Source organism: Bufo gargarizans, chromosome 3, assembly GCF_014858855.1.
Source record: "Bufo gargarizans isolate SCDJY-AF-19 chromosome 3, ASM1485885v1, whole genome shotgun sequence".
In the NCBI taxonomy this organism is placed as follows: Eukaryota; Metazoa; Chordata; class Amphibia; order Anura; family Bufonidae; genus Bufo; species Bufo gargarizans.
In genome coordinates this window covers 335,067,087-335,091,958 of record NC_058082.1, presented here as the reverse complement: position 1 = coordinate 335,091,958, position 24,872 = coordinate 335,067,087, and the positions used below count along the sequence as shown (strand labels likewise).

General features: G+C 44.6%; 1 protein-coding gene across 1 annotated transcript in view; it reads right to left on the bottom strand.

Moving 5' to 3' along the window:
• The window catches only part of CAPN9 (calpain 9), a 274,900-nt gene that overhangs the window by 85,495 nt on the left and 164,533 nt on the right, over nt 1-24,872 (bottom strand). Inside the window, exons 6-8 of the mRNA XM_044285648.1 lie at nt 10,747-10,830; nt 7,114-7,199; nt 617-694 (exon numbers count right to left, since the gene is read on the bottom strand). Of these exons, the coding sequence (XP_044141583.1) occupies nt 617-694; nt 7,114-7,199; nt 10,747-10,830 (248 nt within the window). The remainder of the gene's footprint in view (nt 1-616; nt 695-7,113; nt 7,200-10,746; nt 10,831-24,872) is intronic.

The window sequence follows — 24,872 nt, the reverse complement described above, 5'->3', positions numbered from 1 at the left end:
GGTGCTAACCTTAAGTAAAAGAGTGGCACAAAATTTCAGTCTGCAATCTTCATTCCTTCGTTCATTTTCATACATGTGATATTCAGTGTACAACCTCCTTACAGTTTTACATTTTTTGTGTGGATTTCCCACTTTGTATATTTGCTGAATGTGAGGTCTGTGTGTCCACAATGCTGCTGCCTTCACTTGATCTCATATAGTAGCACAACTTAATGCTTGTACAGATATCCTCTACTACAGCTCATCTCTACACTTGTACACATGCTATGTGATTCCCCTCCTGCAAACTGCCTTGTGTGTACTTTCTTCCCTATAAATATTCTGCATGAGCAACTCTCTGATCTGCCAGGCAGAGAGCTGTCAGATACAGGAGCATTAATCTGATGGATTTATGTCAGATTCAGACACACCAGCATATAGTTGAAGGACTTACAAACTATGCAGATGCAAAATGGCAGAAAGGTTTTACCACACACTGTTTAGAAAGTTGCTTAATTTTGCATTTTGGAAGTGAATGAATGCTACACAAATCAGCACAAAAAGTGTCCATAGCTTTTAACCTAGAAATAAGTTACATCCAGTGAAGCTGTGATTAGTGAACATAAAACTGATGTACCAGAATTCACCATCATCCAGAGAAGTTTGACAAAGGCGTTTCCTTTCTACTGGGTCAATAGAGTTCCATTCCGAAGCACTGTAAGAAAGTAATAAAAGGTACATTTTTAAATATCTTTTATGTACTAAATTTAAAGTTGTCCGCTTTTGCCATATTGTTGACTAGGGATGAGCAAATCTGAATTTCACAATAAATATGATTCACGCATCCGAGCCCAGATTAACCCCTACTTCCACCAGAACAGATAAAAAATGTGACCGCTGATGAAGGTCTGAGATGACCGAAACGTCCGGTGTAGATATTCTGTTTGTACATTGAAGAAAAATATTGGGCAATTGGATTGATGAAACTACTGCGAAACAAATAAATAACAAAATCTTGATTGCAACACTATAAATCTGTGTGCCTCAATTTCGCTACATATATATTGGCTGTTCCCAGTCCTTGATTAGCACCAGAACTAACTTAACTGAGTGCGGTTCTCCACTTCATTATATAAAATAAATATGATTCGGCATGGTAGAAAATAGATTTAACCTGAAATAGGGTTAAAAAAAATAATAATAATACATAGCTGCTTCATTTGCTCGTGATGGTCCACCCACCGCCATCTTGCTTCAAGATGCGTCAGACCTTTAAGCAAGATGGTGGCAGCGGCTGGCCCGTTGCAAGCAAATAGATCAGGTATTTTTTTTTTTTTTACACTGTTATGTATATTAGATGACGTGCTCATGTATGACCACGGCATCTGAGGGATACAATGATGGGGCGCGACGCAATCACTGCTAACTTTCTTTGCACCCACTACTTACAAAGAAATGCACTTTGTGATGAAGTAATTCGTCACAAAGACGAATTTTTGGTAAAATTCGGCGAAGTAGCCGAATCAAATTTTACAAAACTTCGCTCAACTCTATTGATGACCTAGCCTCAGGATACTGTAGGTCATCAATATAAGATCGGTGGCATCCCCGCCGATCAATTGTACAGTATGAATAGAATGCCACACTCATACGAGCCCTGTTCTACTCTCTGTTTACCTGCTCGCCGTCATCATTGCAGTGGCGAGCAGGTGTAATTACAGCTCCACTGTCCCATTCAGTTCAATGGGACAGCTTTGTACTATTCAAATGAATAGGAGGGATTTGTCCCATTGAAGTAAATGAGATGGAAGAAGCTGCAATGTCGACGGTGACTGGATAAACAGAGTAGAACACACTGTTCGTATGAGTGCTGCGTTCTCTTTATACAGCTGATTGGCAGGGATACTCGCAGTCGGTCCCCACCTATCTGATATTAATGACCGATCCTGAGGATAGGTTATCAATATAGCAAAAGCAGGCAACTCTTTTAAGGGTATTGTACAGGTTTACAAAAACATGGTTGCTTTCTTCCAAAAGCAGGGAAACACCTGTTCACGATTTGTGTCTGGTATTGCAGCTTTGCTCCATTGAAATGAATGGGGCTGAGCTACGATACCATACACAACCATGCAGTTTTTAGACGACATCAGCTGTGTTTTTCTATTCTTGGACACCTTAAGAAAAATCTATTATAGAATAGAATAAATGGAAAGGAGTAGGTAAAATGTTAGTACTGCATGAGCCCATTAATTACTGCTGGGGGTGGGTGAGAATTCCGTTATGAATACAGTGCATTCTTAAAGGTGTTGTCTCACATCAGCAAATGTCAATTATCTTGTAGACAAATTTAATACAGGGCACTTACTAATGTTTTATTATTGTCCATATTTTCTCCTTTCCTGGCTTCATTCATTTTTCCATCACGTTATACACTGCTCAAATCCATGATAACAACCACCGATGCTGGATTGCAGAGTGGTCATAACTCCTGGAAACGAGCTGTGTATAATGCAATGGAAAAATGAATCAAGCCAGCAAAAGAGGCAATATGTTCACTCACAATACATTAGTAAGTGCCTTGTAATAACTTTTTGTAAATGTATTGCTAACAAGTTTGGTAACTTGCTTACAAATACATCATTTCAGGTTCAGATACTCTTTAAAGAGGCACCACTTTAACCACTTCAGCCCCACTAGCTGAAACCCCCTTCATGACCAGAGCACTTTTTACACTTCGGCACTACACTACTTTCACCGTTTATCGCTCGGTCATGCAACTTACCACCCAAATGAATTTTACCTCCTTTTCTTCTCACTAATAGAGCTTTCATTTGGTGGTATTTTATTGCTGCTGACATTTTTACTTTTTTTGTTATTAATCGAAATGTAACGATTTTTTTGCAAAAAAATGACATTTTTCACTTTCAGCTGTAAAATTTTGCAAAAAAAACGACATCCATATATAAATTTTTCGCTAAATTTATAGTTCTACATGTCTTTGATAAAAAAAATATGTTTGGGCAAAAAAAAAAATGGTTTGGGTAAAAGTTATAGCGTTTACAAACTATGGTACAAAAATGTGAATTTCCGCTTTTTGAAGCAGCTCTGACTTTCTGAGCACCTGTCATGATTCCTGAGGTTCTACAATGCCCAGACAGTAGAAAACCCCCACAAATGACCCCATTTCGGAAAGTAGACACCCTAAGGTATTCGCTGATGGGCATAGTGAGTTCATAGAACTTTTTATTTTTTGTCACAAGTTAGCGGAAAATGATGATGATTTTTTATTTTTATTTTTTTCTTACAAAGTCTCATATTCCACTAACTTGCGACAAAAAATAAAAAATTCTAGGAACTCGCCATGCCCCTCACGGAATACCTTGGGGTGTCTTCTTTCCAAAATGGGGTCACTTGTGGCGTAGTTATACTGCCCTGGCAATTTAGGGGCCCAAATGTGTAAGAAGAACTTTGCAATCGAAATGTGTAAAAAATGACCGGTGAAATCCGAAAGGTGCACTTTGGAATATGTGCCCTTAGGGGCCCTAAAGCGTGAGAAGAAGTCTGGAATATAAATGTCTAAAATGAATCCAAATGCGTAAACATTTTTAGACATTTATATTCCAGACTTCATGTGAGATTTTATTTTTTGACACAAGTTAGTGGAATATGAGACTTAGTAAGAAAAAACAAAAACAAAAACAAACAAAAAATTTCCGCTAACTTGTGCCAAAAAAATGTCTGAATGGAGCCTTACAGGGGGGTGATCAATGACAGCGGGGTGATCAATGACAGGGGGGTGATCAATGACAGGGGGGTGATCACCCATATAGACTCCCGGATCACCCCCCTGTCATTGATCACCCCCCTGGTTAAGGCTCCATTCAGACGTCCGTATAATTTTTACGGATCCATGGATCGGATCCGCAAAACACATGCGGACGTCTGAATGGAGCCTTACAGGGGGGTGATCAATGACAGGGGGGTGATCAATGACAGGGGGGTGATCACCCATATAGACTCCCTGATCACCCCCCTGTCATTGATCACCCCCCTGTAAGGCTCCATTCAGACGTCCGTATGATTTTTACGGATACATGGATCGGATCCGCAAAACACATGCGGACGTCTGAATGGAGCCTTACAGGGGGGTTATCAATGACAGGGGGTGATCAGGGTGATCACCCCCCTGTCACTGATCACCCCCCTGTAAGGCTCCATTCAGACGTCCGTATGATTTTTACGGATACATGGATCGGATCCGCAAAACACATGCGGACGTCTGAATGGAGCCTTACAGGGGGGTTATCAATGACAGGGGGTGATCAGGGTGATCACCCCCCTGTCACTGATCACCCCCCCTGTAAGGCTCCATTCAGACGTCCGTATGATTTTTACGGATCCATGGATACATGGATCGGATCCGCAAAACACATGCGGACGTCTGAATGGAGCCTTACAGGGGGGTGATCAATGACAGGGGGGTGATCAGGGAGTGTATATGGGTGATCACCCGCCTGTCATTGATCACCCCCCTGTAAGGCTCCATTCAGACGTCCGCATGTGTTTTGCGGATCCGATCCATGTATCCATGGATCCGTAAAAATCATGCGGACGTCTGAATGGAGCCTTACAGGGGGGTGATCAATGACAGGGGGGTGATCAATGACAGGGGGTGATCAGGGAGTGTATATGGGTGATCACCCGCCTGTCATTGATCACCCCCCTGTAAGGCTCCATTCAGACGTCCGCATGTGTTTTGCGGATCCGATTCATGTATCCATGTATCCGTAAAAATCATGCGGACATCTGAATGGAGCCTTACAGGGGGGTGATCAATGACAGGGGGTGATCAGGGAGTGTATATGGGTGATCACCCGCCTGTCATTGATCACCCCCCTGTAAGGCTCCATTCAGACGTCCGCATGTGTTTTGCGGATCCAAACCATGTATCCATGGATCCGTAAAAATCATGCGGACGTCTGAATGGAGCCTTACAGGGGGGTGATCAATGACAGGGGGGTGATCAATGACAGGGGGTGATCAGGGAGTGTATATGGGTGATCACCCGCCTGTCATTGATCACCCCCCTGTAAGGCTCCATTCAGACGTCCGCATGTGTTTTGCGGATCCGATCCATGTATCCATGGATCCGTAAAAATCATGCGGACATCTGAATGGAGCCTTACAGGGGGGTGATCAATGACAGGGGGGTGATCAATGACAGGGGGTGATCAGGGAGTGTATATGGGTGATCACCCGCCTGTCATTGATCACCCCCCTGTAAGGCTCCATTCAGACGTCCGCATGTGTTTTGCGGATCCGATCCATGTATCGGTGATCAGGGAGTTTATATGGGGTGATCATGGGTAATCAGGGGTTCATAAAGGGTTAATAAGTGACGGGGGGGGTGTAGTGTAGTGTAGTGTTTGGTGCGACTTTACTGACCTACCTGTGTCCTCTGGTGGTCGATCCTAACAAAAGGGACCACCAGAGGACCAGGTAGGAGGTATATTAGACGCTGTTATAAAAACAGCGTCTAATATACCTGTTAGGGGTTAAAAAATTCGGATCTCCAGCCTGCCAGCGAGCGATCGCCGCTGGCAGGCTGGAGATCCACTCGCTTACCTTCCGTTCCTGTGAGCGCGCGCGCCTGTGTGCGCGCGTTCACAGGAAATCCCGGCCTTCGCGAGATGACGCATATATGCGTGACTCTGCGCAGGGCTGCCACCTCCGGACCGCACATCTGCGTTAGGCGGTCCGGAGGTGGTTAAGAATAGTAAAATAATTAAGTAAATTTATTAAAGAAATACGGATAATTAGGCAAATGTATGTCCTTCTTTAGCAAAATTAAGTAAATGCACCAACTCCAAATAGAAAACGTACAAACAATAAGGGCTCATGCACACAAACGTATTTTCTTTCCGTGTCCTTTCCGATTTTTTTGGGCGGACCATATGCGGAACCATTCACTTCAATGAGTCCGCAAAAAAAAAAAAGTTACTATATGTGCATTCTGTTTCCATATGTCCGTATTTTCCGTTCCGCAAAAAAATAGAGCATGTCCAATTATTGTCCGCATTGCGCATTATTATCCGCAATGAAGGGCCAGCTGTTCCGTTCCACAAAATGTCATTCGTATTTTTTGCGGACCGCAAAATACATACGATTGTGTGCATGAGCCCTAAAGGTTAGACAAAAGACAAAACACAACCACTAATTATATAATTACAATCACACTTCATCTGGAGTCCTGACTACATCCAGAATGAAGGTACTTACACCAATTGAGTTAGCATAATCTGACAGCAATAAGTCAGCTGGGGAGCCAGTTTCAGCGAATATCAGAGACCTGATCATAGATGAGATAATTATTAACTGAAAAGTTCCAGCTTTTATACTATTTTAACCAAAGAGCTTCACCCCCTAATGGAATGTAGCTAGATTATGCAATCCATTATGGTCACTGTGCATATCTTGTTTTTCTGATATTATTTTGGAAGCGCATTGCAAGGGCTGTTTTTTTTTAAAATATTTTTTTTATGCTGCTAGGTGGAGGCTTCCACCTAGCAGTGTTTCAGTTTAACAGGCTAGGGCAGCGCTAAAGGTTGCCCATTAGTTCCAGTGACATCACCGGGCTCACTGCTAGGCGGAAGCCTCTGCCTAGCTTATCCATGGGAAGCCCGGTCCATCACCGGATCCCCAGAAAATCCAATGCTCATATGAGAGGGCCTGCCTTTGTGGAAAAGTCTGCTGCATACTTTGAAAGCAATATTAGCCAAATCCCACAATATGTTAGTGCCATGTGTGCCATTAGGCAAGCACACCTGGCCTCATGTTATGTTACCTTTACATAAAGCATTATAGTAGGGTGACAGTTCTGCTTTAATGCTGCAGTGCTTCATTTTTACACTTGTTTCTATGAATAAACACAATCCTGCCACAAACTCACAATAAAGTCAATGATTGTAGAGTATAACTAGTTCCCATTAACACAAGGATATAAAGATTATAAAGTGCAGCCTACTAAACCACCATTAGATAAGAAAGTTTAATCATGTTATTCCCAAACACACATATTCAGCCAAATGACTCACAGAAGTCATATAGGGAATCTGCTTTATTCATCATACTTACTTGTCACTCCATGGTCCATTCCACTCAACTTGCCCCCAAGGGTTCCTCACTCTAATAAGCTGTACCATTTGCCCTCTATAATTCACCTAAATGGGTAATACAGTGATATATATTAACTGCAAAAGGTACATTATCAATTTTGTGATGACGCAAAGTAGAAACAAAACTTATTATTATTATTATAACTATATGGCCTCATGCACACGACCGTTGTGTGCATCCGTGGCCGTTGTGCCGTTTTCCGTTTTTTTTTCGCGGACCCATTGACTTTCAATGGGTCCGTGGAAAAATCGGAAAATGCACCGTTTTGCAGCCGAGGCCGTGATCCGTGTATCCTGTCCGTCAACAAAAATAGGACCTGTCCTATTTTTTTGATGGACAACGGTTCACGGACCCATTCAAGTCAATGGGTCCGTGAAAGAACACGGATGCACACAAGATTGGCATCCGTGTCCGTGATCCGTGGCCGTAGGTTGCTTTCATACAGACGGATCCAAAGATCCGTCTGCATAAAAGCTTTTTCAGATCTAAGTTTTCACTTCGTGAAAACTCATATCCGACAGTATATTCTAACACAGAAGCGTTCCCATGGTGATGGGGACGCTTCTAGTTAGAATACACTACAAACTTTGTACAAGACTGCCCCCTGCTGCCTGGCAGCACCCGATCTCTTACAGGGGGATATGATAGCACAATTAACCCCTTCAGGTGCGGCACCTAAAGGGGTTAATTGTACTATCATATTCCCCTGTAAGAGATCAGGGCTGCCAGGCAGCAGTGGGCAGACCCACCCCCTCCCCAGTTTGAATATCGTTGGTGGCACAGTGTGCGCCCCCCATCGGGCCCCCCCTTCCTCCCTCTAATGTTAGAAATCGTTGGTGGCACAGTGTGCGCCCACCATCGCCCCCCCCCCTCCCTCTATTGTAATAAATCGTTGATGGCACAGTGTGCGCCCACCATCGGCCCCCCCTCCCTCTATAGCAGTAACAACATTGGTGGCAGTGTGCGGCCTCCCATCCCCCCCCCCATCATTGGTGGCAGCGGAGTTCCGATCGGAGTCCCAGTTTAATCGCTGGGGCTCCGATCGGTAACCATGGCAACCAGGAAGCTACTGCAGCCCTGGTTGCCATGGTTACTTAGCAATAGTACAACAGTAGAAGATTCATACTTACCTGCTTGCTGCTGCGATGTCTGTGAACGGCCGGGAGCTCCTCCTACTGGTAAGTGACAGTTCTTTAGCAATGCGCCGCACAGACCTTTCACTTACCAGTAGGTGGAGCTCCCGGCCGGACACAGACATCGCAGCAGCAAGCAGGTAACTATGAGTCTTCTACTATTGTACTATTGCTAAGTAACCATGGCAACCAGGACTGCAGTAGCGTCCTGGTTGCCATGGTTACCGATCGGAGTCCCAGCGATATTCAAACTGGGGAGGGGGGGGTCTGCCCCCTGCTGCCTGGCAGCCCTGATCTCTTACAGGGGAATATGATAGTACAATTAACCCCTTTAGGTGCCGCACCTGAAGGGGTTAATTGTGCTATCATATCCCCCTGTAAGAGATCGGGTGCTGCCAGGCAGCAGGGGGAAGTCTTGTACAAAGTTTGTAGTGTATTCTAACTAGAAGCGTCCCCATCACCATGGGAACGCCTCTGTGTTAGAATATACTGTCGGATCTGAGTTTCACGAAGTAGCTCATATCCGACAGTATATTCTAACATAGAGGCGTTCCCATGGTGATGGGGACGCTTCAAGTTAAAATATACCATCGGATTGGAGAAAACTCCAATCCGATGGTATAAAAGAACTCCAGACTTTACATTGAAAGTCAATGGGGACGGATCCATTTGAAATGGCACCATATTGTGTCAACATCAAACGGATCCGTCCCCATTGACTTGCATTGTAATTCAGGACGGATCCGTTTAGCTCCGCACGGCCAGGCGGACACCAAAACGACTTTTTTTTCATGTCCGTGGATCCTCCAAAAATCAAGGAAGACCCACGGACGAAAAAACGGTCACGGATCACGGACCTACGGACCCCGTTTTTGCGGACTGTGAAAATAAACTGTCGTGTGCATGAGGCCTATGGTTCATATTTCTATGTTTAATTATCAATAAAAGCAAGAATTTGGACAGGACAGGATGCAATCAAAATATTGTACAAGACCAATCAAATTTGATGTCTAAAATTGCCACAACCAAATAAACTTCAAACTTTCTATGTCCAGCTCTAGACTGGACATCCTACAGTAGGCAGGAACCAATCAGATAATGCAACGTCTGGTCACAGCCAGCTTGATCTCACAGCCTGCGTTGGGACACTAACTGTAAAAGGATTCTGTAGCAGCTCTTGCTGGGAAATCATGGCGAGTACAACTTTAAAAAAAATTTAGGCATCTGTGGCTGTGATATAATTTTGGAAGCATCTGTGACTGGCATATGATTTTGAGGGTATTGTGGCTAACACTTTTTGAGGGCATCTATGGCTAGCAAATTTTTTGGGTGGCATCTGTGGATGGCACATAATTTTCGAGGCATCTGTGACTGCTATACTTTGAGAGCAATTATGGCTCACTAGCCATTTATAAGTGTTTGGGAGCATTGTGTCATTCAGTAGATACAGTTAGGGATGAGTGAATCGACTTCGGATGAAACATCCAAAGTCGATTCACATAAAACTTCGGTCCTATACTGTACAGAGCGAGCGCTCCATGCAGTATTAAAATGTATTGGCTCAGATGAGTTATTACTTTGAAAAGTCTTTGCGTAATAACTTCATAGATTCATTTTTACTGTAAAAAAAAAAACATTTCCCAAACTCTGGTTCAGTTCCAAGTGCTACCTTGGAACCAAACGCAAATTCAGGAAATTATTTTTTACAGTAAAATTTAATCTATGAAGTTATTACATGAAGTCACACAAGACTAACTAAGTTAAATGTCTTGCCCTGTCAGTCTAGTCGCAGGTGGACACTTCTTCAGTGGTGGGAATAGCCCAAAACAGGTGAAGTCCTGCTGAGGAGACAAATCGATTTGTTATAATCAATTCAGTTACCTCTACCTGTGATTACTCCAATTAGTCGAGTTCCTTATCAAAATAAAAAATAAAAATATTACAATTTGTCTTTTATTTGTCTTCTAGACAAATGAATAAAATAAGCACAAAAAGTAACAATAACATAAGCACAAAAAGTAACAGTAAAAAATAAACCAATTATGAAAGATTGGTGCAGCCTAAGAAAGGTTATGATTAGGGATGAGCGAATCGACTTTGGATGAAACATCCAAAGTCGATTAGCATAAAACGCTGTTCTAATACTGTACGGAGCTAGACTTAGTCTAGAGCTATACTGCTCTAGACTAAGATGTTATTGCATTGTTAACAACATTTATTTCAGCGCAATAGAAAAGTGCTGTATATAGTGACTGTCTTGGGTTTCAACACTTTCATCTGCAATGAAATCAGATGAGGAGACAACACTTCCCAATATTATGCATTGATTATTACTCTATCTGCTGTGGTAAGTGTGAATGCTTGTACAGCTATAAACATAAAATATTTGAATTTGATAATGTACATGTAAGCTAAGACATTGGGGGAAAAAAGCAAATAAGAAACACTGCACCCGTACCGTATCCAAGCCAGTTATGGAGTATGCATGACCTTTTACAAGTCCTTGAGGAGTTTTAGCTTCTGTTTCAGCAGAACTTGTAATCTGTAAATATAAAAAATATGAAACATTAAAACTTATTAAGAATATTTACTAATCAATCAGCTATACCATATCATTAAAACCTAATGTAGGTCCTGCTCATGCTGCCAAAACAGCTCTGAAATATGAAGGTATAGACTCCATAAGACCTCTGAAGGTGTTCTGTGGTATCTGGATCCAAGACATTAGCAGTATATCCTTTAAGTCATTCAAGGTCCCTATTACACTGCCTGATGTTCAGACACAAACACCAATTGACAATAACTTATAATCATCCATCGGTGGTTGTTTGCACTGGCCTGATTATACAGAAGCAAACTGAATGTAGGAGGAACAATTGGTATTGCAGTCATGCTTAGTGATGTCCCGAACTATTCGACGGCGAATAGTTCCCGGCGAACATAGCTTGTTCGCGTTCGCCGCGGCGGGCGAACATATGCGATGTTCGGTCTGCCCCCTATACATCATCATTGAGTAAACTTTGACCGTGTACCTCACAGTCAGCAGACACATTCCAGCCAATCAGCAGCAGACCCTCCCTCCCAGACCCTTCCATCTCCTGGACAGCATCCATTTTAGATTCATTTGGAAGCTGCATTCACAGTGAGAGGAGGGACAGTGCTGCTGCTGATTCAATAGGGAAAGCGTTAGGGCATTGTTCTGTGTCCACAGACTCATCTGCTGTAAGGACAGCGTCCTGACAGCACCCCAAAAAGCCCTTTTCAGGGCTGGTACATCAGTGTGCTTTTTTTTTTATATATATATATATATATTGCAGTTGCCTGGCTCCCCGTGTGTGAGAGGCTGCAGGCTCAGTCACAGACAGCACGTGCACACCATTCATACAGGGTGTGACAGAAAATACCTTGCAGATAAAACAAAATTCAATTTAATACTTTTCTGTGACATAATCACATTTGCAAGCCCGTATGTGTCAGGCCCACACAGACTGTATTGTGGCTACTGGCTAGTGGCTAGGCCTCCACTCATACCGTTACAGGGTGTCATTCACTCAAATACCTTGCAGATAAATGAAATTCTATTTAAAAAAATTCTGTGATATAATAACATTTGCAAGCTCGTGTGTGTCAGGCCCACACAGACTGTATTGTGGCCACTGGCTAGTGGCTAGGCCTCCACTTATACCGTTACAGGGTGTCATTCACTCAACTACCTTTCAGATAAAAAAAATTATATTAAAATTTTTCTGTGATATAATCACATTTGCAAATTGCAAGGCCGTGCGTGTCAGGCCCACACAGACTGTATTGTGGCCACTGGCTAGTGGCTAGGCCTACACTTATACCGTTACAGGGTGTCATTCACTCAAATACCTTGCAGATAAAAAAAATTCTATTTAAATTTTTCTGTGATATAATCACATTTGCAAATTGCAAGGCCATGTGTGTCAGGCCCACACAGACTGTATTGTGGCCAGTGGCTAGTGGCTAGGCCTCCACTCATACCGTTACAGGGTGTCATTCACTCAAATACCTTGCAGATAAAAAAAAATTATATTTAAAATTTTTCTGTGATATAATCACATTTGCAAGCCCGTGTGTGTCAGGCCCACACAGACTGTATTGTGGCCAGTGACTAGTGGCTAGGCCTCCACTCATATGGTTACAGGGTGTCATTCACTCAACTACCTTTCAGATAAAAAAAATTATATTCAATTTTTTTCTGTGATATCACATTTGCAAATTGCAAGCCCGTGTGTGTCAGGCCCACACAGACTGTACTGTGCCCACTGCCCACAACTTATATAGGGTGGCATAGTACCTTGCATGCATAGTACCACTTATCTAAAAAAAAATGTCAGGCAGAGGCAGGACACCCCGCAGGGGCCGTCGTGGTCGTGGTGCTGTGATTTCCACTGGCCCTGAAATAATGCCCAGTGTTCAGAGGCCACGCTGTGAAAAGGTCCTGTGCTTCTTCCTTTCTCTTTCTCTCTAAGGACTCCTCTCAGGGTTTACTCAGCTTTTTTTACTCAGAAATCTTGCTCCAAATTACCTAAATACCTATATAACGGTTACAAACATCTGTTGGATGTACTGGAAAGCAAGTCAGATCCATCCCTACTTTGCAAGTAAAGGCCCAATTAGGCTGACCAATTTTGGGACAATTATTGGAAACGAGCTTTCATATGAACGCTCCTTTCTAGAAATTGGCCCATATAATCAGCCGATATTCATCAGGATACAAGGTGCCCTATTATCGGCAGCATATCTCTCTGTGTAATCTAGGCTGTGCTGCTGATAATGAATAGAAGAGGAAGCATGACTAGAGATGTCGCGAACATAAAATTTTCCAATTGCGAACGGCGAACACGAATTTCTGCAAATGTTCGCGAACGGGCGAACCGCCATTGACTTCAAGAGGCAGGCGAATTTTAAAACCCACAGGGACTCTTTCTAGCCACAGTAGTGATGGAAAACTTGTTTCAAGGGGACTAACACCTGGACTGTGGCATGCCGGAGGGGGATCCATGGCAAAACTCCCATGGAAAATTACATAGTTGACGCAGAGTTGGATTTTAATCCATAAAGGGCATAAATCACCTAACAATCCAAATCACAACGTGGTTTAAAACATCCAGTGTGTTTATACGATCAGGTATGATGTTGTATCGATCAGGTAGTGTAAGGGTTACGCCCGCTTCACAGACATGGACAGACCAAACTCCCCTTTTAATGCACCACAAACAACCGCAATCAGTCCATTTGCCCAACCGCAAACTTCCCATTTGCACAAGGTTGGATACCAAGCTAGCCATGTCCCGTTGATGTCATTGAAGGTTTCTTCCTCCACCCAGCCACGTACAACACCAAGGGTCCCCTAAAGGTGAATTGAATAGATTTTTTGAACGGGGAGATGGTTAAAAAAACGCTGGCTCCCTCCCCTTTGTTTGAATCCACGCCACGGTCACTGCGTCTGCGCCGTGCAATTTACTGTCACACCCGATATGAGTGGTATTTTCTGTAGTACTATTCTCATCAGTTTAATCCCTGTTACGTGACGTCCCCAATCTGGGGTCCATTTATTACATTGATTTTTCGAACGGGGAGATGTTAAAAAAACGCTGGCTCCCTCCCCTTTGTTTGAATCCACAACACGGTCACTGCGTCTGCGCCGTGCAATTTACTGTCACACCCGATATGAGTGGTATTTTCTGTAGTACTATTCTTATCAGTTTAATCCCTGTTACGTCCCCAATCTTGGGTCCATTTATTAAATTAATTTTTCGAACGGGGAGATGGTGAAAAAAAACGCTGGCTACCTCCCCTTTGTTTGAATCCACGCCACGGTCACTGCGTCTGCGCCGTGCAATTTACTCTCACACCCGATATGAGTGGTATTTTCTGTAGTACTATTCTCATCAGTTTAATCCCTGTTACGTCCCCTATTCGGGGACGTGTGTCGAATTGATTAATCATTGTCGAATTAACGACATCCTGAAAAAAAAATCTGAGCTCTGTACTTGCTTTGTATTGGAATTGATGTAGATTTTTTAAATTGTCTGCATTATTTCTAATAAAAAAAATCTTAATAAAGTCTCTTAATAGTTTATTTTATGTATTAAAACCCATACAACTAAAAAAAAATGAAAAATAATGTTTTTTCTATGAAAAATTATCCAGCCGATCACTTTTAGTCTGATCATAATGAAGCAACGGGCTTTTCTGGGGTGTGGCAACATTGCCAACACACTCATAGAGGTGATGATCGCTTCATTGTGATACGCAAGCTCCTTCACCACAACAAGGTACTGATCACAAAGGGAAATTGACACATGTATGTGCCTTTTTTTGTTTTGTTTTTGCAGCCACAGTGCAGCACTAGAGGCCAGAAAAATTAGGCATGTACACATGACTGAAAAAGAAGGTATTGTTGCAGCCGCTGCTGTAGCAGCGGCCGGAAAAATTGATGTTTTCCAGGCAGAAAGGTGACATTGCGGCTCGAACCCTAGTTGGTGGCGGAGAATTCACGAAAGTCATCCGGTATGCAGATATTAAATACAGCAGCGTGGAGACCATTTTGAGGCCAAGGCATGTCATCAGGCCTTTTGTTAGTCAAACGTATCCCCCACTGTCAGTCCCTTCGGGATCCATGCCTCATTCATCTTAATGAAGGTGAGGTAATCAACACTTTTTTGACCGAGGCGACTTCTTTTGTCAGTGACAATGCCTCCTGCTGCACTGAAGGTCCTTTCTGACAGGACACTTGAAGCAGGGCAGGCCAGAAGTTCTATCGTAAACTGGGATAGTTCAGGCCACAGGTCAAGCCTGCACACCCAGTAGTCAAGGGGTTCATCGCTCCTCAGAGTGTCGATATCTGCAGTTAAGGCGAGGTAGTCTGCTACCTGTCGGTCGAGTTGTTCTCTAAGGCTGGATCCCAAAGGGCTGTGGCGATGTGTAGGACTGAAAAAGCTCTGCATGTCCTCCATCAACAACACATCTGTAAAGCTTCCTGTCCTTGCCACCGTGGTCGTGGTAGGAGGAGGATTACTTTCACCTCTTCCCCTGTTAGATTCCTGTTGTACTGTGACATCCCTCTTATAAGCTGTGTAAAGCATATCTTTTTGTTTTGGTTTTGAACTGCTGCATCCTTTCTGACTTCCGGTAATTTGGTAACATTTCCGCCACTTTCTGATTATACCGGGGGTCTAGTAGTGTGGCCACCAGTACAGGTCGTTCTCCTTCATCCTTTTTATACGAGGGTCCCTCAACAGACATGACAGCATGAAAGACCCCATTTGCACAAGGTTGGATGCCGAGCTACTCATTTCCCGTTCCTCCTCCTCACTGATGTCATTGACGGTCTGTTCTTCCCCCCAGCCACGTACAACATCACGGGTCCCAGATAGGTGACAACAACGAGCACCCTGGGATGCCTGCTGTGGTTGGTCTTCCTCCTCCTCAAAGCCACATTCCTCCTCTGACTCCTCTTCCTCATACTCTTCTTGCAGCGTTGCCGCAGGTCCGGCAAGCGATGGTGACAAGGCTGTTTCTGGTGGTGATGATGACCACAACTCTTCCTCTTCACGCTCTACAGCCTGATCCAGCACAATTCGCAGGGCACGCTCCAGAAAGAAAACAAATGGGATGAGGTCGCTGATCGTGCCTTTGGTGCGACTGACTAGGTTTGTCACCTCCTCAAAAGGACGCATGAGCCTACAGGCATTGCACATGAGCGTCCAGTAACGTGGCAAAAAAATTCCCAGCTCCGCAGAGGCTGTCCTAGCACCCCGGTCATACAAATACTCGTTGATGGCTTTTTCTTGTTGGAGCAGGCGGTCGAACATTAGGAGTGTTGAATTACAACGTGTCGGGCTGTCGCAAATCAAGCGCCTCACTGGCATGTTGTTTCGGCGCTGAATGTCTGAAAAGTGCGCCATGGCCGTGTAGGAATGCCTGAAATGGCCACACACCTTCCTGGCCTGCTTGAGGACGTCCTGTAAGCCTGGGTACTTAGACGCAAAGCGTTGTACGATGAGATTCAACACATGTGCCATGCACATGTGCCATGTGACAACTTGCCCAAATTCAATGCCGCCAACAAATTGCTTCCATTGTCACACACCACTTTGTCGATCTCCAGTTAGTGCGGGGTCAGCCACTGATCCACCTGTGCGTTCAGGGCGGACAGGAGTGCTGGTCCGGTGTGGCTCTCTGCTTTCAGGCAAGTCAACCACAAGACAGCGTGACACTGTCGTATCCGGAATGTGGAATAGCCCCTGGGGAGCTGGGGGGATTTAGTTGATGTGCAGCCAGACGCCGAAGCAGAAGAGGACTCAGCCGAGGAGGTTATGGAAGAGGATGGAGTAGGAGGAGTAGAGGAGGTGGCAGTAGGCCTGCCTCCAAGTCGTGGCGGTGTCACCAACTCCGCTGCAGAGCCACGCATTCCATGCTTGGCAGCCGTCAGCAGGTTGACCCAATGCGCAGTGTAGGTGATATACCTGCCCTGACCGTGCTTTTCAGACCAGGTATTAGTGGTCAGATGGACCCTTGCCCAACACTGTATGCCAGAGATGCCATGACTTCCTTTTCAATCACTGAGTAGAGGTTTGGGATTGCCTTATTTGAAAAATAGCAACAAATTTTTTGAAGGCCTCAGACTCCACCAGCTGGTATGGTAAAAGCTGGCGGGCTAAGAGTTCCGTCAAGCCAGCTGTCAGACGCCGGGCAAGGGGGTGACTCTGTGACATTGGCTTCTTACGCTCAAACATTTCCTTTACAGACACCTGACTGTGGGCAGATGAGATGGAACTGCTGAAGGTGAAAGGCGGAGTGGCGGGTGGTTGAGAGGGGTCAAGGAGGACAGCAGTGATTGACGTGGCTGAAGATGCTGGACCAGGAGGAGGATGGTGGCTTTGAGCTTGTGTGCTGCTTCTACTCGTCATCATGTGTTGATCCCATAGGCTTTTGTGATGTGCGATCATGTGCCTTCGCAAAGCAGTTGTACCTAGGTGGGTGTTGGATTTCCCACGACTCAGTTTCTTTTGGCACAGGTTGCAAATGGCATCGCTGTTGTCAGAGGCAGACACACAAAAAAAATGCCACACTGCTGAGCTTTGCAATGACTGCATTCTGGTGGTGGCAACAGCATGCGTTGATTGGCGTGCTGTCTGGCTGACCCCGGGTGCCGATACATGCTGTCTAACTGTGTCACTAGCTCCCTGCGACGACCTCCCCCTGATTCCAACTCGTCTCCTCCTTCTCTCTGTCTCCCCTTCTGAACTTTCTCCCTCTTCTTCTTCTCTTCGAGCAGGCACCCACGTGGCATCCACGGACACATCGTCATCATCAACCACTTCACTTGTATCTGACACCTCAGCAAAGGAAGCAGCAGCGGGTACAACATCATCATCATCATCACACTGTACGTCCATGTGTGTAATGCTGCCTGACTGAGACATATCCCTGTTATCTACATCCCCTAGCAATAATGGTTGTGCATCACTAATTTCATCCAACTGATGTGTAAATAACTCCTCTGAGGGATCAAGTGAAGCGGCTTTGTTGTTAGTGCTGGTGGTGGTGGCGGCGGGCGGGAGAGTGGTAACTTGAGAGCAGGTGACCAAAGCTGAGCTGGAGGAGGATGGTGCGTCAAGGTTCTTAGCGGAAGCTGTTGAATATTGGGTGTCCTGTGTAATCCAGTCAACTTTTTTCTCTGAATTTTTTGGGTGGGACCAGAGGGGTATCGGTAAAACAGTAGCAATTCTTTATTCCGGGTCTACGAGTTTCAGGGCGAACAGCTCCCTTCATCAGGACAATAAAAAATTAATGGGAACCTGTCACCTCCAACAAATATCCAAAGCTGGCAGCATGACCTGACAGTATCCAGCAGCATGTTTGTAATGATCATTTTGTTCCTGCAGGCAGTTGAAGCAAAAGCTGTAAAAACTATCTTTAATCCCCTGCCGGCGCTTCTCTAGGCAGCAGCCTTCTTGCTTCAAGTCACGGTAACCACGCCCCCTTCCCTGCCCCTTCGCTGTGACTGACAGCCAACAGTTCGGCAAAGCCAGCCGAACTGTCGTGCATAAGCGCTGTCAGGCACAGCAAAGGGGCAGGGAAGGGGGCGTGGTTACCGTGACTTGAAGTAAGGAGGCTGCTGCCTCTGTAACTTCAAGCCTGACTAGAGATGAGGGTCAGCAAGGGATTAACACCTTAAGGACCCGGCTCATTTTCACCTTAAGGACCAGGCCATTTTTTGCAAATCTGACCAGTGTCACTTTATGTGGTGATAACTTTAAAACGCTTTAACTTATCCAGGCCATTCTGAGATTGTTTTTTCGGCACATATTGTACTTCATGACACTGGTAAAATGAAGTTAAAAAAAAATTATTTATAAAAAAATACCAAATTTACCAAAAATTTGTACAAAAAAAAGAAAATTTCCAAGTTTCAATTTCTCTACTTCTATAATACATAGTAATACCTCCAAACATATTTATTACTTGACATTCCCCATATGTCTACTTCATGTTTGCATCATTTTGGGAATGATATTTTATATTTTGGGGATGTTACAAGGCTTAGAAGTTTGGAAGCAAATATTGAAATTGTTCTGAACTTTTCAAAAAACACAATTTTTAGGGACCAGTTCAGGTCTGAAGTCACTTTGTGAGGCTTATATAATAGAAACCACCCAAAATGACACCATTCTAGAAACTACACCCCTCAAGGTATTCAAAACAGATTTTTACAAACTTTGTTAACCCTTTCACTTTTTGGGCAGATTTTCCATTTTAATAATTTTTTTCCAGTTACAAAGCAAGGGTTAACAGCCAAACAAGACTCAATATTTATGGCCCTGATTCTGTTGTTTACAGAAACACCCCATATGTGGTCGTAAACCGCTGTACGAGCACATGGCAGGGCGCAGAAGGAAAGGAATGCCATACGGTTTTTGGAAGGCAGATTTTGTTAGACAGTTTTTTTTGGACACCATGTCCCATTTGAAGCCCCTCTGATCCACCCCTAGAAAAGAAACTCCATAAAAGTGACTCCATCTAAGAAACTGCACCCCTCAAGGTATTCAAAACTGATTTTACAAACGTTGTTAACCCTTTAGGTGTTCCACAAGAGTTATTGGCAAATAGAGATGAAATTTCAGAATTTCAATTTTTGGGCAAATTTTCCATTTTACTATTTTTTTTTCCAGTTACAAAGCAAGGGTTAACAGCCAAACAAAACTCAATATTTATGGCCCTGATTCTGTTGTTTACAGAAACACCCCCAATATGTGGTCGTAAACCGCTGTACGGGCACACGGCAGGGCGCAGAAGGAAAGGAATGCCATACGGTTTTTGGAAGGCAGATTTTGCTAGACAGTTTTTTTGGACACCATGTCCCATTTGAAGCCCCCCTGATGCACCCCTAGAGTAGAAACTCCCAAAAAGTTACCCCATTTTAGAAACTACGGGATAGGGTGGAAGTTTTGTTGGTACTAGTTTAGGGTACATATGATTTTTGGTTGCTCTATATTACACTTTTTGTGAGTGTCACCACCAGACATCTGAGAAGCTCTGTCAGACGTTCTTCAGAACCTCCTGCTTGAGGTTCCTTTTGTTTTGCTTTCGTTTTCTCATCTCGTTAGCCTCTCTCAGCTGTCGTGTAGTTGCACTGATTGCATCCCTTTAAATCCCTTCCCATACTGCATCACTTTGCGGTTTATGCAACTTCCTGGAGTGTGTGCATGCTGGATGCTACTACTGAGTCTTCTACAGATAAGTTTTGTTCATTCATTTATGTTTTCCTGTTTGCTGGATCCCAGGTGACCCTGACTCCCTCATCACCAGAGGAATGGGGAAGTAGGCGAAAATGGAGTTTTCAGGCCTCTTTAAAACGAACAAAATTCTCACTACCCCCGGAGAACGTATCCGGAAGCAAGATTTTAGGCTCAGAACAAATTCCATGAACGCAAGCAGAAACGGTCACCTGAAACTGAGAGACAGTTCTCCGGAGATCTGCTACCTCCAGTGAAAGATCCTGCATGCTGTCAATCAAGGTTGAAACCGGATTCATGCGTAAGACGGTTTTGGCGGTTTATAATGTCGCGAAAGGTGTACAGAAAACTAGAAGACACAAAATGAAGATCCGACTGACTGGATCCAAAACGAAGGAACCAAAGGGAAAACCCTGCAACAGACCTGGATCTCTCCCTAACTGCTCAACCTATGCAAAAATCTCAATGGTAGAAGATCGCATATCCTCGTTCCTCGACTGTATAACACCTGAACACCCTATAATAGTGAGGGGACACGACCATCGGCTCCCTACACTTGATACGGAGGGAGTCAGGGTCACCTGGGATCCAGCAAACAGGAAAACACAAATGAATGAACAAAACTTATCTGTAGAAGACTCAGTAGTAGCATCCAGCATGCACACACTCCAGGAAGTTGTATAAACCGCAAAGTGATGCAGTATGGGAAGGGATTTAAAGGGATGCAATCAGTGCAACTACATGACAACTGAGAGAGGCTAACGAGATGAGAAAACGAAAGCAAAACAAAAGGAACCTCAAGCAGGAGGTTCTGAAGAACGTATGACAGAGCTTCTCAGATGTCTGGTAGTGACAGTGAGGCAAGGTAACAAGAAATAGCTTTTTTGGCAGTTTTTTTTGTTATTTACAACATTCATCTGACAGGTTAGATCATGTGGTATTTTTATAGAGCGGGTTGTCACGGACGCGGCGATACCTAATATGTATACCATTTTTTTTATTTATGTAAGTTTTACACAATGATTTCATTTTTGAAACAAAAAAAATATGTTTTAGTGTCTCCATAGTCTGAGAGCCATAGTTTTTTCAGTTTTTGGGCGATTATCTAAAGTAGGGTCTCATTTTTTGTGGGATGAGATGACGGTTTCATTGGCACTATTTTGGGGTGCATATGACTTTTTGATCGCTTGCTATTACACTTTTTGTGACATAAGATGACAAAAAATGGCTTTTTTTACACCGTTTTTATTTCTAATTTTTTAACGGTGTATACCTGAGGGGTTAGGTCATGTGATATTTTTATAGAGCCGGTCGATACAGACGCGGCGATGCCTAATATGTATACTTTTTTTATTTATGTAAGTTTTAAACAATGATTTCATTTTTGAAACAAAAAAAAAATCATGTTTTAGTGTTTCCATAGTCTAAGAGCGATAGTTTTTTCCGTTTTTGGGCGATTATCTTGGGTAGGGTATGATTTTTGCGGGATGAGATGATGGTTTGATTGGCGCTATTTTGGGGTGCATATGACTTTTTGATCGCTTGCTGTTACACTTTTTGTGATGTAAGGTGACAAAAAATTGTTTATTTAGCACAGTTTTTATTTTTTACGGTGTTCATCTGAGGGGTTAGCTCATGTGATATTATTATAGAGATGGTCGATACGGACGCGGCGATACCTAATATGTATACTTTTTTTTATTTATGTAACTTTTACACAATAATATTTGAAACAAAAAAAATCATGTTATAGTGTCCCCATAGTTTATTTTTTATTTTTTGGGCCACTGTCTCATGTAGGGGCTCATTTTTTGCGGGATGAGGTGATGGTTTGATTGGTACTATTTTGGTGTACATGCATCACTTTTATTACCTTTTTGGGAAGTAAGGTGGGCAAAATTTCAATTTCCTGATAGTTAATATTTTTTTATTTTTATGGCGTTCTCCGTGTGGGGAAAGTAACAGGACCGTTTTATAGATCAGGTCGTTACGGACGCGGCGATACCTAATATAGTGTAGTGTATTTACTGTACTGTATTTGGCCTCATGCACACAACAGTATTTTTTCACGGTCCGCAAAAACGGGGTCCGTGGGTCCGTGATCCGTGACCGTTTTTTCATCCGTGGGTCTTCCTCGATTTTTGGAAGATCCACGGACATGAAAAAAAAGTTGTTTTGGTGTCCGCCTGGCCGTGCGGAGCTAAACGGATCCGTCCTGAATTACAATGCAAGTCAATGGGGACGGATCCATTTGACGTTGACACAATATGGTGCAATTGCAAACGGATCCGTCCCCCATTGACTTTTAATGTAAAGTCAGGAGTCCCTTTTATACCATCGGATCGAAGTTTTCTCCAATCCGATGGTATATTTTAACTTGAAGCGTCCCCATCACCATGGGAACGCCTCTGTCATGGTCTTACCTTCTTGCTGTTCTCCTTCGTTTGACATGTGCTGGCGGCCATCTTGGTTTCTGGGTTTCTTGTAGCCTCCCACCCTGCGGCTTCTCCTTCCCACTGGGAGGAGCTGGATGCCTAGCTCATATATATAGGAGGTCTGTGGCTTCAGTTCCTTGCTTGGTCCTCCTGTGTTCACATGCTTCTAAGACTGCTGCTGCTTCTGGTTCCTGATCCTGGCTTCGTCTGACTACCCTGCTGGTTCCTGATCCAGGCTTCGTCTGACTACCCTGCTGGTTCCTGATCCTGGCTTCGTCTGACTACCCTTCTGGTTCCTGACCTCTGGCTTCGCAAGACCCTGCTTCGGTTTAGCCATCCGTTTGGACTTTTGCCTTACAGCTTGATTTTCAATAAAGCCTTCTTATTTCCATTTATCTCTTGTTGTACGTCTGGTTCATGGTTCCATGACAGCCTCTATGTTAGAATATACTGTCGGATATGAGTTAGATCGTGAAACTCAGATCCAACAGTATATTCTAACACAGAGGCGTTCCCATGGTGATGGGGACGCTTCAGGTTAGAATATACTAAAAAAAACTGTGTACATGACTGCCCCCTGTTTTTAACTCATTGGTGGCCAGTGCGGCCGCCCCCCCTCGCCCCCTGTAGTTAACTCATTGGTGGCCAGTGCGGCTGGCCCCCCCTACCTCCCCTGTAGTTAACTCATTGGTGGCCAGCCCCCCCTCCCTCCCCTGTAGTTAACTCATTGGTAGCCAGTGGGCCCCCCCTCCCTCCCCTGTAGTTAACTCGTTGGTGGCCAGTGGGCCCTCTCCCCTCCCTCCTCCTCCTAATTAAAATCTCCCCCCTATCATTGGTGGCAGTGGAGAGTACCGATCGGAGTCCCAGTTTAATCGCTGGGGCTCCGATCGGTAACCATGGCAACCAGGACGCTACTGCAGTCCCGGTTGCCATGGTTACTTAGCAATTTGTAGAAGCATCATACTTACCTGCGAGCTGCGATGTCTGTGACCGGCCGGGAGCTCCTCCTACTGGTAAGTGACAGATCATTAGGCAATGCACCGCACAGACCTGTCACTTACCAGTAGGAGGAGCTCCTGACCGGACACAGACATCGCAGCTCGCAGGTAAGTATAATGCTTCTACAAATTGCTAAGTAACCATGGCAACCGGGACTGCAGTAGTGTCCTGGTTGCCATGGTTACCGATCGGAGCCCCAGCGATTAAATTGGGACTCCGATCGGTACTCTCCACTGCCACCAATGATAGGGGGGAGATTTTAATTAGGAGGGTGAGGGAGGGGAGAGGGCCCACTGGCCACCAACGAGTTAACTACAGGGGAGGGGGGGGATGGCCACCAACGAGTTAACTACAGGGGAAGGAGGGGGGCTGGCCACCAACAAATTAACTACAGGGGAGGGAGGGGGGCCCACTGGCCACCAATGAGTTAACTACAGGAGAGGGAGGGGGGCTGGCCACCAACGAATTAACTACAGGGGAGAGAGGGGGGGCCACTGGCTACCAATGAGTTAACTACAGGGGAGGGAGGGGGGGCGGCCGCACTAGCCACCAATGTGTTAACTACAGGAGGGGAGGGGGGGTCTGCCCCCTGCTGCCTGGCAGCACCTGCCAGGCAGCAGGGGGCAGTCATGTACACAGTTCTTTTAGTATATTCTAACCTGAAGCGTCCCCATCACTATGAGAACGCCTCTGTGTTAGAATATACTGTCGGATCTGAGTTTTCACGAAGTGAAAACTCAGCTCTGAAAAAGCTTTTATGCAGACGGATCTTCGGATCCGTCTGTATGAAAGTAACCTACGGCCACGGATCACGGACACAGATGCCAATCTTGTGTGCATCCATGTTCTTTCACAGACCCATTGACTTGAATGGGTCCGTGAACCGTTGTCCGTCAAAAAAAAAAGGCCAGGTCATATTTTTTGGACGGACAGGATACACGGATCACGGTCTCGGCTGCAAAACGGTGCATTTTCCGATTTTTCCACTGACCCATTGAAAGTCAATGGGTCCGCGAAAATGGAAAATGGCACAACGGCCACGGATGCACACAACGGTCGTGTGCATGAGGCCTTTTACTTACACTGAACAGATCTATGCTTTTAGCATAGATCTGTTCAGCACCATGGACAGCAGGACGCCTGAGAAGGCGTCCTGTTGCCATGGGAACCTTCCCCGTCTGCCACAACTGAGCAGACGGGGAAGGGGAAGGAGGGGAGCTCCCTCCCTCTATCCCCCCATCTATCTGGGGGCTGCAAAGGCACAGCAGCCCCCCGATGGCAGAGGGAGGGAGCTCCTTGACTTAACCCTTTCCATACCATGGTCCGTACAGACCGCGGTATAGAAAGGGTGAAACGGCTAAACGGCTGACATCGCAGCG